This window comes from Salmo trutta, chromosome 8 (assembly GCF_901001165.1).
Source record: "Salmo trutta chromosome 8, fSalTru1.1, whole genome shotgun sequence".
Classification (NCBI taxonomy): Eukaryota; Metazoa; Chordata; class Actinopteri; order Salmoniformes; family Salmonidae; genus Salmo; species Salmo trutta.
The window spans coordinates 34,014,071-34,030,361 of NC_042964.1; the positions used below are offsets into that span (position 1 = coordinate 34,014,071).

General features: G+C 38.9%; 1 protein-coding gene across 1 annotated transcript; it reads left to right on the forward strand.

Moving 5' to 3' along the window:
• The first annotated feature begins 608 nt into the window (after positions 1-608).
• Positions 609-15,648, forward strand: LOC115198749 (synaptophysin-like protein 1). Its single transcript, XM_029760987.1, has 5 exons — positions 609-1,344; positions 3,060-3,178; positions 4,885-5,089; positions 13,723-13,914; positions 14,141-15,648. Exons 1-5 carry the CDS (start codon positions 1,273-1,275, stop codon positions 14,279-14,281), a joined length of 729 nt encoding a protein of 242 aa, XP_029616847.1. The 5' UTR covers positions 609-1,272; the 3' UTR covers positions 14,282-15,648.
• The last annotated feature ends 643 nt before the right edge of the window (positions 15,649-16,291 follow it).

Below are 16,291 nucleotides of genomic sequence, written 5' to 3' on the forward strand. Positions count from 1 at the left end.
GGAGAGTACTTAGACGTGAGAAGGAATACAACATGGCTGCTATGAAAGTGAACTGTGTTTACGTGTGGTCGGGTGTATTCATTCCACCGATTCTGTTGGAAAAGTTTATTTAACAGAACAAAACGGGGATAAACATACCTGAATTTGTCCAATAGAAACTCTCGTCTGCAACTGTTGGACTAATGATCACACCCTATATCAGCTTGATGCAGTTCACCTCAAATGTGTCTCTTGACCTGTGTGCATCTACATGTTGTAAACTTTCATTCATAGGCTAGGTTGTAGCAACCTCATGATGGGTATAGGGAAAATGTGAGTATCATGTAGTAGCCTAAACCTATCGCTGTTACATTGAACTGGGTGAATGGAATATGAATGAGAGTCATCAAATATGCTGTATTATAATTTTAAAAATTACCAAAAATTTAACTAGGCAAGTCAGTTAAGAACAAATTCTTATTTACAATGACGGCCTACCCCGACTGGCAAAACCCTCCCCTAACCCGGACGACACTGGGCCAATTGTGCGCCACCCTATGGGGCTAAGGCCATACTCATGAAAAGAAAACGTCCTCCCTGATCTTAAATGGTACTGACCGTTACTGGTACAATTGAGATCAGACTTCAGCTATGGACATATAGATGACTACCTGCTTCTTTTGAACTGCTCGATGCCCCATATTATGTGAAGGAATTTAAAGAATTCTCGGTTTGGTGATTTTCTTTCAACATTTCAGTTGAATGCATTCACTTGTACAACTGACTAGGTATCCCCCATTCCCTTTCCAAGAGTAGCAGAAACTTGCAACAAGAGACCAAAAGATTTTTCCAAACAGAGACCGAAGGTTCAGCAGCTTAGTGGGAAAGACGGACATAATTTTTTACAGTCTTCTGCAGGCTTACACAGTGTCCTTTGGGATAAGAAATTCGAGACGCGCAGTTACTTCCCATCGTTAGTCTATCAGTTGTTTAGCCATTTTAGGATTTGTTAAGTAGACCTAATCCTAATTGATTAAAATTGCAACTATCTACCGAGAGAGTAAAAGTTTCTCCGTAAAGGCAAACTTGGACCGTATTCTTAATTGTTTTTTACTGTAGCCTCCGGTATTTGCGTAGGAGGGAGAGGCATCACCAAAACAGAGCGCACAAAGCCATTGCGCGCAGTACCCACGTCATTCTGTCAAACTTATTGAAACGTGTTTTGTTACTTTCTGGCAACATATACTTCATTTTCATTCAGATAATATTTAGATAGGTGGGGAGTCGGGGGAGATGATGACAGGATTTCGACTGAACTTGGCGCCTCTCAAGGAACCGCTGGGATTCATCAAATTTGTAGAATGGGTAAGTAGGCGACACTGTCCAGAATCCTACTGGAGAAAATCTGCAGCTCAACAGTTCTAATAGCGGAGGGAGTTTTCACTCTAGTTCGGTGCTGTGGCCTGAGAAAATAAAATAGAAAAGACTGTATATCACGCTTTTTTTGCACTTCAGTCATATTGCATGTTGGAGCAAACCACACAAGCTTTCATCAGTTATTTATTAACTAATGTGTCACAGTTTTGTTTTATTTTGTCAGTCTCTTTTCTCCTGATTCTGCAATGACAAAATAATGATAGCCTACAGTATGACATTCATTCAACTCTCCATTTTAGTCAAGTCTGCGGTGGGAGGTGGCCGAGCTACACCTGTGTTTGTAAGACAACCCGAAAACCGGTCGTCTCACATGTAGTGTCTGAACTTACAAACCCGGTACCAGTTTAAAAAATGAATGGAAGTTTGGAGGTCGTTTTGGGGTTAAATATATGTCCAAAAAACTCATATTTCATAAGCTTTCTTAGGCTGTATCTCCTAGATATAGGAACCTTATTCCTTAAGATACATTTTTTACTCTCTGTTTTTGCCTTGAATGTGTTATTCAATGCGTTTCTATGGGCTACAGTAGTAATGGGCAAATTGAATATTTTATCAAATCATTTCCTTATATGTTTATTTTATACCTACAGGGGTCCCAAAATTCTAAATCAAATATGTTAGCTTAGTAAACCTCTCCCCAAGGCTTAGACTTTTAGAGAGTTAATCAGAACTGAAGAGATTTGATCCAGTTTTCAGGCCAGGGTTACATTCCTTCCACTTTTGAAACCATGTTGTCCTCAGAATCCATGCTTTTGGAGAAAATTCATTAATCAAGTTTAACCGACTTGTCTGCATAACTCAGTCAAAAGGAATCCTGTGTAGCTATGCAGGAGGAAATTAGGTTAAAAATTCAGCTGTTCTCTTTCTCTCTCACTGTGCAAATCCTTCAAGATACAGGCTGCAGGCCAAACAGGCAGCAACACCCCAGTCATCTGATCATAGACTTTTACATAACAGGCTATTGTCTCTGTCTGTGCATTTGCAGTGCTCACTAGATGTTAATTGCTGTGAGATGGCATAAATTGCTACAATGAGGTAGTCAGTCAACAGGAAGTTGTCACACTGTGAAATTAAAACATCTGCAGAAGGGCGAGAAAGAAGGGCCTCTCTGGAACCAAAATGGAGGCACAGTCAAAAAGTAAGATTAAGTTCACCCTAGACACTGATCTCAGGTCAGTTGTGTGTTTCTTGTCCTATTAGTTCCTATTAGAAAGGGTAAAGCTGATCCTAGCTCTGGGCTTAGGGGCAACTTGTACCCGAAACTGATTCATTCCGAAGGTGCAGTGTATTATTACACTCTAACTCCCTCTAGGAGAGAGAGAGAGAGAGAGAGAGAGAGAGAGAGAGAGAGAGAGAGAGCAACATAGCTTGCAGCAGAGAGAATGAAAAGAGGATCAAAACACATCTTTATGTAGACCATTAGATCCATCTTGTTCTTGGCAAGCTTACTGTTGGGTGTGACGCTGCATGCATGCTATTCAATTCTTTCATTACATTTATCAAAACACCCCCCTGAGCTGGTCTACTACAGTATCTTACAGTATGTCCAGTGTAAGCAATGTTTCTCCATTCTCCTTGCTCAGCTAAAACAGTTGACATGATATCTCTCTGTCAATCACTCTTTCTTTCTCTGTTTTAAACAGCTGACAGCCATCTTTGCGTTTGGGAGCTGTGGGGGGTATTCTGGCAGGAATATCGTGTCACTCTTCTGCAGTGAAGGAAGGAACGAGACGCTGAATGTTACTTTTAGCTATCCCTTCAGGTGGGTGTCAGTCAGTTCTCTCTCTGTGTGTTACTGTGGTTGATGCACCATACAACTATTAGACCCTGCAAAAAAAATGTGGGAAATATTTGAAATGCCTTGATGTGTTATCGGATATCCTGCTGGAACTGTGAAGGAAGTTGTTGTATAGATATCATCTGTAGGAGGATGTTCATGGTGGAGGAAACAACTTGACCCCATGACCTCAACTGATTATTTCCTCCATTAAACTGGATGAGTGTTTTCTTGTGCAGTGTAAGGACTGGGGTTTATTCCAGGTGTAGTATGACACAAACAGGAAGTGACCTGTACAGTGAAGATGTATCAGGTTAAACTAGATGACACAAATTATACTTTTTAATTGTCAATCAGAAAGATTAGCAGCTGAAATGTTGACAATATAATGTCTCCATTCTATCCTCTTGTTATTGTCATTATATATCCCCTGGGTATAAGTACACTGAACAAAAATATAAATGTAACATGTCAAGTGTTGGTCCCATGTTTCATGAGCTGAAATAAAAGATCCCAGAAATGTTCTATATGCACAAAAAGCTTATTTCTCTCAAAGTTTGTGCACAAATTTGTTTGCATCCCTGTTGGTGAGCATTTCTCCTTTTCCAAGATAATCCACACCTGACAGGTGTTGCATATCAAGAAGCTGATTAAACAGCATGATCATTACACAGGTGCACCTTGTGCTGGGGACAATAAAAGGCCAGTCTAAAATGTTTTGTCACACACACAATGCCACAGATGTCTCATGTTTTGAGGGAGCGTGCAATTGGCATACTGAATGCAGGAATGTCCACCAGAGCTATTGCCAGAGAATTGAATGTTAATTTCTCTATCATAAGCCACCTCCAATGTCGTTTTATAGAATTTGACAGTACGTCCAACCGGCCTCACAACTGCAGACCACATGTATGGCATTGCATGGGCGAGCGGTTTGCTGATGTCAACATTGTGAACAGAGTGCCCCATGGTGGCGGTGGGGTTATTGTATGGTCAGGCATAAGCTACAGACAACGAACACAATTGCATTTATCGATGGCATTTTGAATGCACAGAGATCCGTGACAAGATCCTGAGGCCCATTGTCATGCCATTCATCCGTCGCCATCACCTCATATTTCAGCATGATAATGCACAGCCCTATGTCACAAGCATCTGTACAGAAGCTGAAAATGTTTCAGTTCTTCCATGGCCTGCATACTCACCAGACATGTCAACCATTGAGCATGTTTGGGATGCTCTGGATCGCCGTGTACGACAGCGTGTTCCAGTTTCCGCCATATCCAGCAACTTCCCACTGCCATTGAAGAGGAGTGGGACAACAATCAACAGCCTGCGAAAGAGATGTGTCGCGCTGCATGAGGCAAATGGTGGTCACACCAGATACTGACTGGTTTTCTGATCCACACCCAAACTTTTTTTTTTAAAGGTATCTGTGACCAACAGATGCATATCTGTATTCTCAGTCATGTGAAATCCATAGATTAGGGCCTAATGAATTTATTTCAATTGACTGATTTCCTTATGAACTGTAACTCAGTAAAATCTTAGAAATTGTTGCATGTTGCGTTTATATTTTTGTTCAGTATATTTACAGTGTGACACTGATCTCTTACTGAACTACTCTGGATAAGTCTTGTTATATCACGTATAGATGTACACTGAAGTATAAAGCTGTGTTGTGTCCCCAGGTTAAACCTGGTTGCTCTACTGGAGGCCAACACCACTCTGTGTAACCACTCCGTGCCCGTCACCCACCTGGTGGGAGACTCCGCCTCCTCGGCCCAGTTCTTTGTGGGCGTTGCCATCATCTGCTTCCTGTACTCTATAGTGGCGTTGCTTGTCTACCTGGGCTACATGCACGTGTATATCGACTCCGACTTCGGCCCAATGTTTGTGAGTACTGGGAAAGTAAAAGGACAAAACCTAGATTGAAATCCCCATATGTGACTTGACATTAATATGATTGATGTGATTTGATTTTGATTGAAATTAATTATTTAAGTGTAATACACCTACAGGTGCCCAGCCCACATGGGCTTACAAGACACTACTAAACATAGTACCATTTTACTTGTACTCAAAACAAAATAACATTTTACAAATTATACACATACAATAATCATGGCAAGTACAGCTACCATCTAGCCACACTACACAAACAGTACATTTCTCCTTCTCCTCTAGGCATTGTGAACAAACTGAGCAATCTCAAACACACCCTGTCTGAAACAAAATTCAAACCTCTGCTTGTACCGTAACCAGAATACTTCAGGGTAATCACCAAAGTTTTTACAAAAAATAACATCTCAGATCGTCAAAGAACGTCTGAGATCATTATACAGAGGGCAATAAAACACAAAATGGATTTTGTTTTCGATTTTCTCAAGATCACACATTAGGAAAATTATATTTTCTTCAGGCAATCTGTTAAAACCTGTTGGGGCTAGGGGGCAGTATTTGCACGGCCGGATAAAAAACGTACCCGATTTAAACTGGTTACTACTCTTGCCCAGAAATGAGAATATTCATATAATTAGTAGATTTGGATAGAAAACACTCTAAAGTTTCTAAAACTGTTTGAATGGTGTCTGTGAGTATAACAGAACTCATATGGCAGGCCAAAACCTGAGAAGATTCCATACAGGAAGTGCCCTGTCTGACAATTTGTTCTCCTTCTGTGGCATCTCTATCAAAAATACAGCATCTCTGCTGTAACATGATATTTTCTAAGGCTTCCATTGGCTCTCAGAAGGCGCCAGAAAGTGGAATGCTGTCTCTGCAGTCTCTGGGCGAAAAACAGCAGGAGTTTTTGTGAGTGGTCAGGCAGGGAACAATGACACTGAAGATGCGCGTCCACGAGACGACTCCATGTTTTTCTTTCAGTCTTTGAATGAATACAACGTCGCCCGGTTGGAATATTATTGCTATTTTACGCGAAAAATAGCATAAAAATTGATTTTAAACAGCGTTTGACATGCTTCGAATGGAATATTTTGAATTTTTTTGTCACGAAATGTGCTCACCCTTCGGATTGTGACCTGAACGCACAAACAAAACGGAGCTATTTCAATATAACTATGGATTATTTGGAACCAAAACAACATTTGTTGTTGAAGTAGAAGTCCTGGGAGTGCATTCTGACGAAGAACAGCAAAGGTAATCCAATTTTTCTTATAGTAAATCTGAGTTTGGTGAGGGCCAAACTTGGTGGGTGTCAAATTAGCTAGCCGTGATGGCCGGGCTATCTACTCAGAATATTGCAAAATGTGCTTTCGCCAAAAAGCTATTTTAAAATCTGACACCGCGATTGCATAAAGGACTTCTGTATCTATAATTCTTAAAATAATTGGTATGTATTCTGTGAACGTTAATCGTGAGTAATTTAGTAAATTCACCGGAAGTTTGCCGTGGCTATGCTAGTTCTGAACATCACATGCTAATGTAAAAAGCTGGTTTTTAATATAAATATGAACTTGATTGAACAAAACATGCATGTATTGTATAACATAATGTCCTAGGAGTGTCATCTGATGAAGATCATCAAAGGTTAGTGCTGCATTTAGCTGTGGTTTTGGTTTTTGTGACATATATGCTTGCTTTGAAAATGGCTGTGTGATTATTTTTGGCAGGGTACTCTCCTGACATAATCTAATGTTATGCTTTCGCTGTAAAGCCTTTTTGAAATTGGACAATGTGGTTAGATTAATGAGAGTCTTGTCTTTAAAATGGTGTATAATAGTCATATGTTTGAGAAATTTAAGTTATAGCATTTATGAGGTATTTGTATTTCGCACCACGCGATTCCACTGGCTGTTGACTAGGTGGGATGCTTGCCCAGGGAGGTTAAATCTGCCTGTCTCTATAGCCAGAGGGAGGGTGCTGGATCTGACTTGTGCACAAACTGACCTTTGACTTCTTGCTAGGTTCAAGTGGACATATGGTTCAGGGGTGTAGTTCTCTTTGATGAGAGTTTATGTTCTAAGCAGGGGTTGGAATCAAAATGAACAGAACCGTTATTATTTTTTGTTCAGTTCCACTGTTCCGACCAGCAAAATACATGATTGATTTCTTCCTAGTCTCATTCTTGCTGACATCAAAAGTTAACAAAAATATTAATAGGAGACCGAATGCGATCGGACCACCGTCTAATTGGCCTCCATATAACTCTTACAGAATTCCACATAGACGGGGATATTGGAAATGTAATCAAAGCCTATTGAAAGACAATTTGTTCTTAACTAAGACAAAATAATTCATAATTAACTTTTTTTTGCACAACATAGGTACAGCAGATCCCCTTATTGTATGGGACACTTTCAAATGTACTTTTATAGGCCATTCAATACAATACTAATCATTAAAACAAAAGCAGTTTAGTTCAAAAGAGATTAGACTAATAAAGGAAATAGACGAAGTAATAGCGCAGGTAGATGGTAATGGTAACTACTATAGCGGCACAAAATAGGTTAGAGGAAAAACAAAAGAAATGGAGGTACTTATTCAAGAACGATTAAGTGTAATGTATTACAAAAATAAAGCGAATTGGATGGAAAATGGTGAAAAATGCACAACATTTTTCTTGACTCTTCAACATAGAAATTCTACCAAAAATAATTGACAGAAACTTGTTACAAATGATGGAGTTATCCATGATTCACCAAATTATATTTTGAAAGAATAAGCTAAATATTTTAAGCATATGTTTTCTTTTCAGTCTCCTCCATTTCCACTGAATGATGTTAACTGTAAGGATTTCTTTCCTAATAATAATAATAATAATGTAAAATTAACACATTTACAGAAAGACCTGTGTGAAGGCCAACTTACAGAAGAGGACATTTTGAGGAAATAAAATCTTTTCAGTCTGGAAAAACACCAGAGCTTGATGGTATACCAGTAGAAGTATATCAGACCTTTTTTGATGTACTCAAATATCCATTATTAGCATGTTTTAATTACTCTTATACAAATGGAAGACTTTCAGGTACTCAACACGAAGGTCTGATTTCATTACTTCTAAAACAGGACCCACGTGGTAAGTATAAAGATCCAGTCCATTTAAGAAACTGGAGGCCTCTAACACTTCAATGTTGTGATGCGAAAATCCTGGTGAAATGCATATCACATAGAATAAAAAAGGTTTTACCAGATATTGTTTATCCTGATCAGACAGGTTTTTTACATGGACGATATATTGGAGATAATATACGACAATTACTTGAAACAATTGAACATTATGAAACATCGAAGATACCAGGCCTGGTCTTCATAGCAGATTTTGAAAAGGCGTTTGATAAAGTACGACTAGAATTTCTATATGAATGCCTTCATTACTTTAATTTTGACGAATCTCTTATACAATTGGTTAAAGTTATGTACAGCAACCCCAGATGTAAAATAGTAAATAATGGTTACATCTCAGAAAGTATTGAGCTTTTAAGAGGAGTAAAACAAGGCTGTCCGTTGTCTCCATATCTATTTATTATGACCATTGAAATGCTAGCTATTAAAATTAGATCCAACAAGAACATCAAGGGGTTAGAAATCCTGGGGATAAAAACAAAAGTGTCAATGTATGCCGATGACTCTAGTTTTTTTCTTAAGTCCGCAATCTGGATCCCTGCACAGTCTCATTGAAGATCTTGATCACTTTTCTAGCCTCTCTGGATTAAAACCTAATTATGACAAGTGTACCATATGTATGTATTGGATTGTTAAAAAATACAGTGTTTACACTACCTTGTAGTTTACCAATAAAATGGGTGGATGATGAAGTAGACATGCTTGGTATTCAAATCTCAAAAAATATAAATGAATTTACCACAAATAATAGAAAGTTCAATAGAAAGTTAGCAAAAATAGATAAGATTCTGCAACTATGGAGAGGTAAATAGTTGTCTATTTATGGAAAAATCACATTGATTAACTCTTTGGTCTTATCACACTTTACTTACTTACTAATGGCACTGCCTATTCCAGATGACTCCGTTTTTTAAATCGTATGAGCAAAAAATATTTCATTTTATTTGGAATGCTAAGCCAGAGAAAAGTAAACGTGCCTATTTATATAATGAATATGAGTTCGGGGGGCTAAAATGATTAAATATTAAAGCTTTAAACCTCTCACTAAAAGCTTCACTTATACTGTACATAAGTTATACTTAAACCCAAAATGGTTCTCCAGTAGATGATTAAAGAAAGTCTCATCCTTTGTTCAAAAATTGCTTTTTTGCCTTTATACAGATTGCAACTTCTAATTTCCGACTAATTGAAAATTACATTTTGTTTAAAGTATCCCCCTTTCTTAAACACGCCATACAAAGCTGGTTACAATTTCAGTTTTATCCTCCAGAAAAGATAGAAAAAATAATACAACAAATGTTATGGTTAAACTCAAATATAGTGATTAATAAATAATTATTCTTTATGGATTTAATTTAAAAAATATATATTTGTTAATAATATTATGAATAGAAACGGAGGCGTTATATGCAGTTACTGAAAATATATGGGAATATCTGTTCAATCCAAATGTACAACCAACTGATTGCAGCATTACCACAAAAATGGAGGAGACAAGTGGAAAAGGGAGAAGGTAGGGAACTTGTTTGCCTGCCATATATTAAAGATACAAATTGGCTGAAAGGAACTGACATAAATAGAAAAAATATACCAGTTTCATTTGAGGACAAAAATGTTGACAGCTGCACCTTACAGGTTGCAAAAATAAATGGGAAGAGATTTTCGATGTACCAATTCCATGGCACATCGTTAATGAACTGGTACAAAAAACTACACTTGATTCAACACTTAGAGTTTTTCAATTTAAATGATTATATAAAATTCTTGCCACCAACAGAATGCTATATATATGGGGCATACAACAATCTTAGCTCTGTAGATTTTGCTGCAAAGAGACAGAATCAATAGATCAATTGTTCTGGTATTGCCCCTACAGTTGAAGTCGGAAGTTTACATACATCTTAGCCAAATACATTTAAACTCCGTTTTTCACAATTCCTGACATTTAATCCAAGTAAAAATTCCCTGTCTTAGGTCAGTTAGGCTCACCACTTTATTTTAAGAATGTGAAATGTCAGAATAATAGTAGAGAGAATTATTTATTTCAGCTTTTATTTCTTTCATCACATTCCCAGTGTGTCAGAAGTTTACATACACTCAATTAGTATTTGGTAGCATTGCCTTTAAATTGTTTAACTTGGGTCAAACGTTTTGGGTAGCCTTCCACAAGCTTCCCACAATAAGTTGGGTGAATTTTGGCCCATTCCTCCTGCCAGAGCTGGTGTAACTGAGTCAGGTTTGTGGGCCTCCTTGATCGCACACGCTTTTTCAATTCTGCCCACAAATTTTCTATAGGATTGAGGTCAGGGCTTTGTGATGGCCACTCCAATACCTTGACTTTGTTGTCCTTAAGCCCATTTGCGACCAAGCTTTAACTTCCTGATTGATGTCTTGAGATGCTGCTTTAATATATCCACATAATTTTCCTGCCTCATGATACCATCTATTTTGTGAAGTGCACCAATAAGTCCCTCCTGCAGCAAAGCACCCCCACAACATGATGCTTCCACCCCTGTGCTTCAGAATTGGGATGGTGTTCTTCGGCTTGCAAGCCTCCCCCTTTTTCCTCCAAACATAACGATGGTCATTATGGCCAAACAGTTCTATTTTTGTTTCATCAGACCAGAGGACATTTCTCCAAAAAGTACAATCTTTGTCTCCATGTGCAGTTGCAGACCGTAGTCTGTCTTTTTTTGGAGCAGTGGCTTCTTCCTTGCTGAGCGGCCTTTCAGGTTATGTCGATATAGTACCCGTTTTACTGTGGATATAGATACTTTTGTACCTGTTTCCTCCAGCATCTTCACAAGGTCCTTTGCTGTTGTTCTGAGATTGATTTGCACTTTTCGCACCAAAGTACGTTCATCTCAGAATGCATCTCCTTCCTGAGAGGTATGACGGCTGCGTGGTCCCATGGTGTTTATACTTGCGTACTATTGTTTGTACAGATGAACGTGGTACCTTCAGGCGTTTGGAAATTGCTCCCAAGGATGAACCAGACTTGTGGAGGTCTAAAAAAAAATTCTGAGGTGTTGGCTGATTTCTTTTGATATTCCCATGATGTCAAGCAAAGAGGCAATGAGGTTGAAGGTAGGCCTTGAAATACATCCACAGGTACACCTTCAATTGACTGAAATTATGTAAATTTGCCTTTCAGAAGCTTCTAAAGCCATAACATCATTTTCTGGAATTTTCCAAGCTGTTTAAAGGCACAGTCAACTTAGTGTATGTAAATTTATGACCAACTGGAATTGTGATACAGTGAATTATAAGTGAAATAATCTGTCTGTAAACAATTGTTGGAAAAATTACTTGTGTCATGCACAAAGTAGGTTTCCTTACCGACTTGCCAAAACTCTAGTTTGTTAACAAGATATTTGTGGAGTGGTTGAAAAAAGAGTTTTAATGACTCCAACCTAAGTGTATGTAAACTTCCGACTTCAACTGTATGTAGCTTGTTTCTGGTTACAGGTTCTGGAATGGTTAAAAAATCACAACATGCACTTAAGATTAACCTTACAAATAGCAGTGTAGCAGTGAAAGCCATAAATAATACAGTCAATAAATAATATAATAATACTCGTAGCAAAGGTTTTCATCTTTAGCTCACAATCTGTGGATACTATACGATTAGAAAGGTACAAAAATTTGGTTAAACAGCACAATTTAAAAATATATGGCACATGGAAACCAAACTATAGGTGGGATGGGCTAAGCGTGGCTGAGGGTTGGGATTAAAGAGTTTATGTTTGCTAAGGTATTATTGTTATGTGACTGCTTTATATAAAAGTACCATGTATGAAAATGTGTATGCAAAACGTATATGTAAAATGTATAAAATGTATGTATATGTAGCAAAAAAGCTGTAAAAAAACAAAAAGATATTTGTCCTCCGAAGAGGGGTTAATAATACAAATAAATAAAAATAAAAAAAGTTCTGAACCGGTTTGAACCCCCAAAAAAGTTAAAGTTTGTATCAATCCTTTCTGTTCCTGTTCTGTGAAATATTTTTTTTAATATATATTTAGCTCGACATTAAATTAATTCACCAACGGATAGAGCAGCTTGCTATGGAGTGGGCAAGCTACAGTATGTACATGCATTGGACAGACAAGTGTAGGGTGCAAGATGTGACTGAAATACCAGTCTCAACGTCAACAGTGAAGAGGCAACTCCGGGGTGCTGGCCTTCTAGACAGAGTTCCTCTATCCCAGTGTCTGTGTTCTTTTGCCCATCTTAATATTTTATTTTTATTGGCCAGTCTGAGATATGGGTTTTTCTTTGCAAGTCTGCCTAGAAGACCAGCATCCCGGAGTTGCCTCTTCACTGTTGACTTTGAGACTGGTGTTTTGAGGGTACTATTTAATGAAGCTGCCAGTTGAGGACTTGTGAGGCGTCTGTTTCTCAAACTAGACACTCTAATGTACTTGTCCTCTTGCTCAGTTGTGCACCGGGGCCTCCCACTCCTCTTTCTATTCTGGCTCGTGATAGTTTGCTCTGTTCTGTGAAGGGAGTAGTACACAGTATTGTACGAGATCTTCAGTTTCTTGTCAATTTCTCGCATGGTATAGCCTTCATTTCTCAGAACAAGAATAGCCTGACCAGTTTCAGAAGAAAGTTCTTTGTTTCTGTCCATTTTGAGCCTGTAATCGAACCCACAAATGTTGATGCTCCAGATACTCAACTAGTCTAAAGAAGGCCCGTTTTATTGCTTCTTTAATGAGCACAACAGTTTGCTGCTGTGCTAACATAATTGCAAAAGGGTTTTATTATGATCAATTAGCCTTTTAAAATGATAAACTTGGATTAGCTAACACAATGTGCCATTGGACCACAGGAGTGATGGTTGCTGATAATGGGCCTCTGTACGCCTATGTAGATATTCCATAAAAAATCTGCAGTTTCCAGCTACAATAGTCATTTACAACACTAACAATGTCTACACTGTATTTCTGATGAATTTGATGTTTGCTTTTCTTTCAAAAACAAGGGCATTTCTAAGTGACCCCACATTTTGAATGGTAGTGTATGTTGCCTGTTTGTTTATAATGTTTTCATTTTAATGTGTTCACCTGCCCAGGGACTGCAGATGGAAATGAGCTTTAAATTAAATCTGGTGCAACACATAATTTCTCAGTGTTCTGAGATTTATGTTTTTGTTGTACATCGTCTCTGTCCAAAAAAACGCAATAAATAAATAGGCCTACATGTTTTAAGCCAATGTCTTGAGTTATTCATGCATATCTTCCAGTAGGATGTGAACAATTTATTTGGTGTGGTCCCACAACAGTTTTTTTTCTGTTTTTTGATAAATCCTCTGGTCATTGTCACGCCAACCAAGACATCACAAACAGATCAGGCTACAATTGAATGTACTTCCTTATCCATTTTAAACCTTGCTTAAACAAAGTGGTTCCGACGGGGACCTCTTCCCTCTCTCCCCCCAGGATTTTGGTCTGACAGCAGCGATTGCCTTCCTGTGGCTAGTGTGTTCCTCAGCATGGGCCAAGGGGCTGCAGAACGTGAAGGATGCCACCGGGACAGCGGGCATCACCTCCACACTGGCACTCTGCAAGGAGAGCGATGTGGCCTGCGAGGTCACTGACTTCGCAAACATGCGCACCCTCAATGTCTCTGTGGTGAGTAACTCAACCGTTCTTTTATCTTCTTATAGATGATGCTTGTTCATCAGAATGTATCAAGCTCACATTCACTTGAATTACATAGATAAAAAAAGAGATCAAATGTAACGTTTTCCTTTAGTTTTTCTGCACATCCAACAGAAATACTGTGTTTGCCATGCTCACTTATGTTTGACCATATGGTCTCACTCTGACTAAAGTGATCTCTGCCTCTCTCCTCTAGGTGTTTGGGTACCTGAATCTGATCGTGTGGGCGGGCAACGCCTGGTTTGTGTACAAGGAGACCCGCTGGCATTCTCAGAAGTACACTGCCCAGCAGGGGGCTGGGGCCAGGCGTGGACAACAAGTCCCTGCTGCTATCTAATACTCTACTGCACTTCCAATGCACAAAATAGCCCCGACACACCCTAAGTACTCCTGTAGATCTGAAAGGATTGGATAGATACACTATAAGCTTTATGGTAATAGGCAGCTTCATCTTGCCTGCTGATTGTCTGGGTGGAAATGGGCCATATCTATACTGTGCCTTAATTATCAATATCTATGCTTTGTCGAATATATCTGTGCCTTCAATACCTGTCCCAATATTGGCCCATGCCTTTCTGTGCCTTAGCATGCCAATCCTTTCTCTCCTCGTGCCTTCTCTAACCTCTAAACCGGTGCCTTCTCTTACCAGTAAACCCCACGAAGCCCTGGTACATTCTCCTAAGCTGTGGTACAGACTCATTGACAGCATTTGTGCACTTTGACCTGCAACTATCTTTGTGCTGGGAATTTCTGCCAAACCCTAACCTGGGATAGTTCAGATACTTAAACAATGCGTCCTTTTACCTCATGGCCTAGAAGGAATCATGATCTGTCGTCACTTGCCTCTTTTTGCCAAGTGTAGCAGTCTTGCTCCCGTCCCTCTCCTTGTCCCAACCTGGGCTCTAACCAAGGACCCTCTGAACACATCAACAATTGCTTCCCACGAAGCATCATTACCTATCGCTCCATGCTGCGGCCCTTGCAGAGCAAGGGAAACAACTACTTCAAGGTCTCAGAGCGAATGACGTCACCAATTGAAACGCTACTAGCGCGCACCGCTAACTAGCTAGCCATTTTACACCGTTTACACAAGGATGCATGTGTCTCTGAATGTACCGCTGGCCTTATGCTTTCTTAAATGTAAACATTTTGAAACCATTTTTACGTTTGTTTCATTTGAAATTAAGTAGAACTTTCCAATCTTGATCTTGTATCTTTCCATGTCATCTTCTGTTGCGAAGACCGATGTTTTATTATGCTCTTTAGTCCTCCATGTTTTTTCTACTTTGTATTATGCTGTTTGTTGAACCACAGCCACTAAGAAATTGTGCACTGTCTGTGCATGTGCTGGCTTTATGTTTTGAAATCTCCTGTTTTTTTTTATGATTGCTTAAATAATTTTTTCAATTATTATTTCTTGTCATTACCTTTGCATTTCTGATCTATTTTCTGTTATTACCTTTGATATAATAAAAGTGAAACTTGAAGTGCTTGTGTATGGAAGGCCAATGTTGACTGTATGTGTGTTTGTAATGTCTGGTATACTGGTTATGCCTCTCTCTTCCTCTTGTAATCATCAGACCAACTTTAGCTTTATGGAGGATTTTTATGTATCTGCCCTGTTGTGGAGAGAGACAGAGCTGTCCTTTCCACAATATGCAAATAATCTTCTTTCTTTTTGAATAAAAACCAATGAATTTCCTACAGTCTGTTCCTTTTTTCGTATAAAAGTAGATTTATCTCTTTCTCTCTCTGGTAATATTTACTTCATTTACAAGCCATACTGGGGAGGTTGCAGGAGATTGCTGACCCAAAGACTCCTGAAGACATAATGCAGCTTTTGTTTCACGATTTGTCTTGTGACCTCACTGTTTACTGTTTGTCTGGAGAACAAACAGGACACTATCTGCTAAAGCTGCTCCAGTGTGTCTGAGCTGATCACTGACATCCTTAATGCATCATTCCTCCCATCCTTAAAGTACTCATCTGACATGACTGGATCATTTTAATCTATGTGATCATTGTTTAGACCTACCAGACTGTCTTTGAGAGCAACAATTACTTCCTGGAAGGGGAGGATGAAATTATGCAATATTGTAGTAGCCTATTGGAACATGGCTCAAGTTTTCCTCCCAGTGATGTCCTGCAGATAGAGAACCACTGTTACATGCTCAGTCATGTGGTCTGTGGTACGCCACACTGACACGTGCAGAAGGCATGGAGCCCTATTGGCTTTGATCCACACCTGCCGTCTATCACTGATCTATTACTAATGTTATTACAGTCTGTAAATATAACACAGGTTTGACCGCTCAGCCACACATTTCTCCAACAATCACTTTGCTGA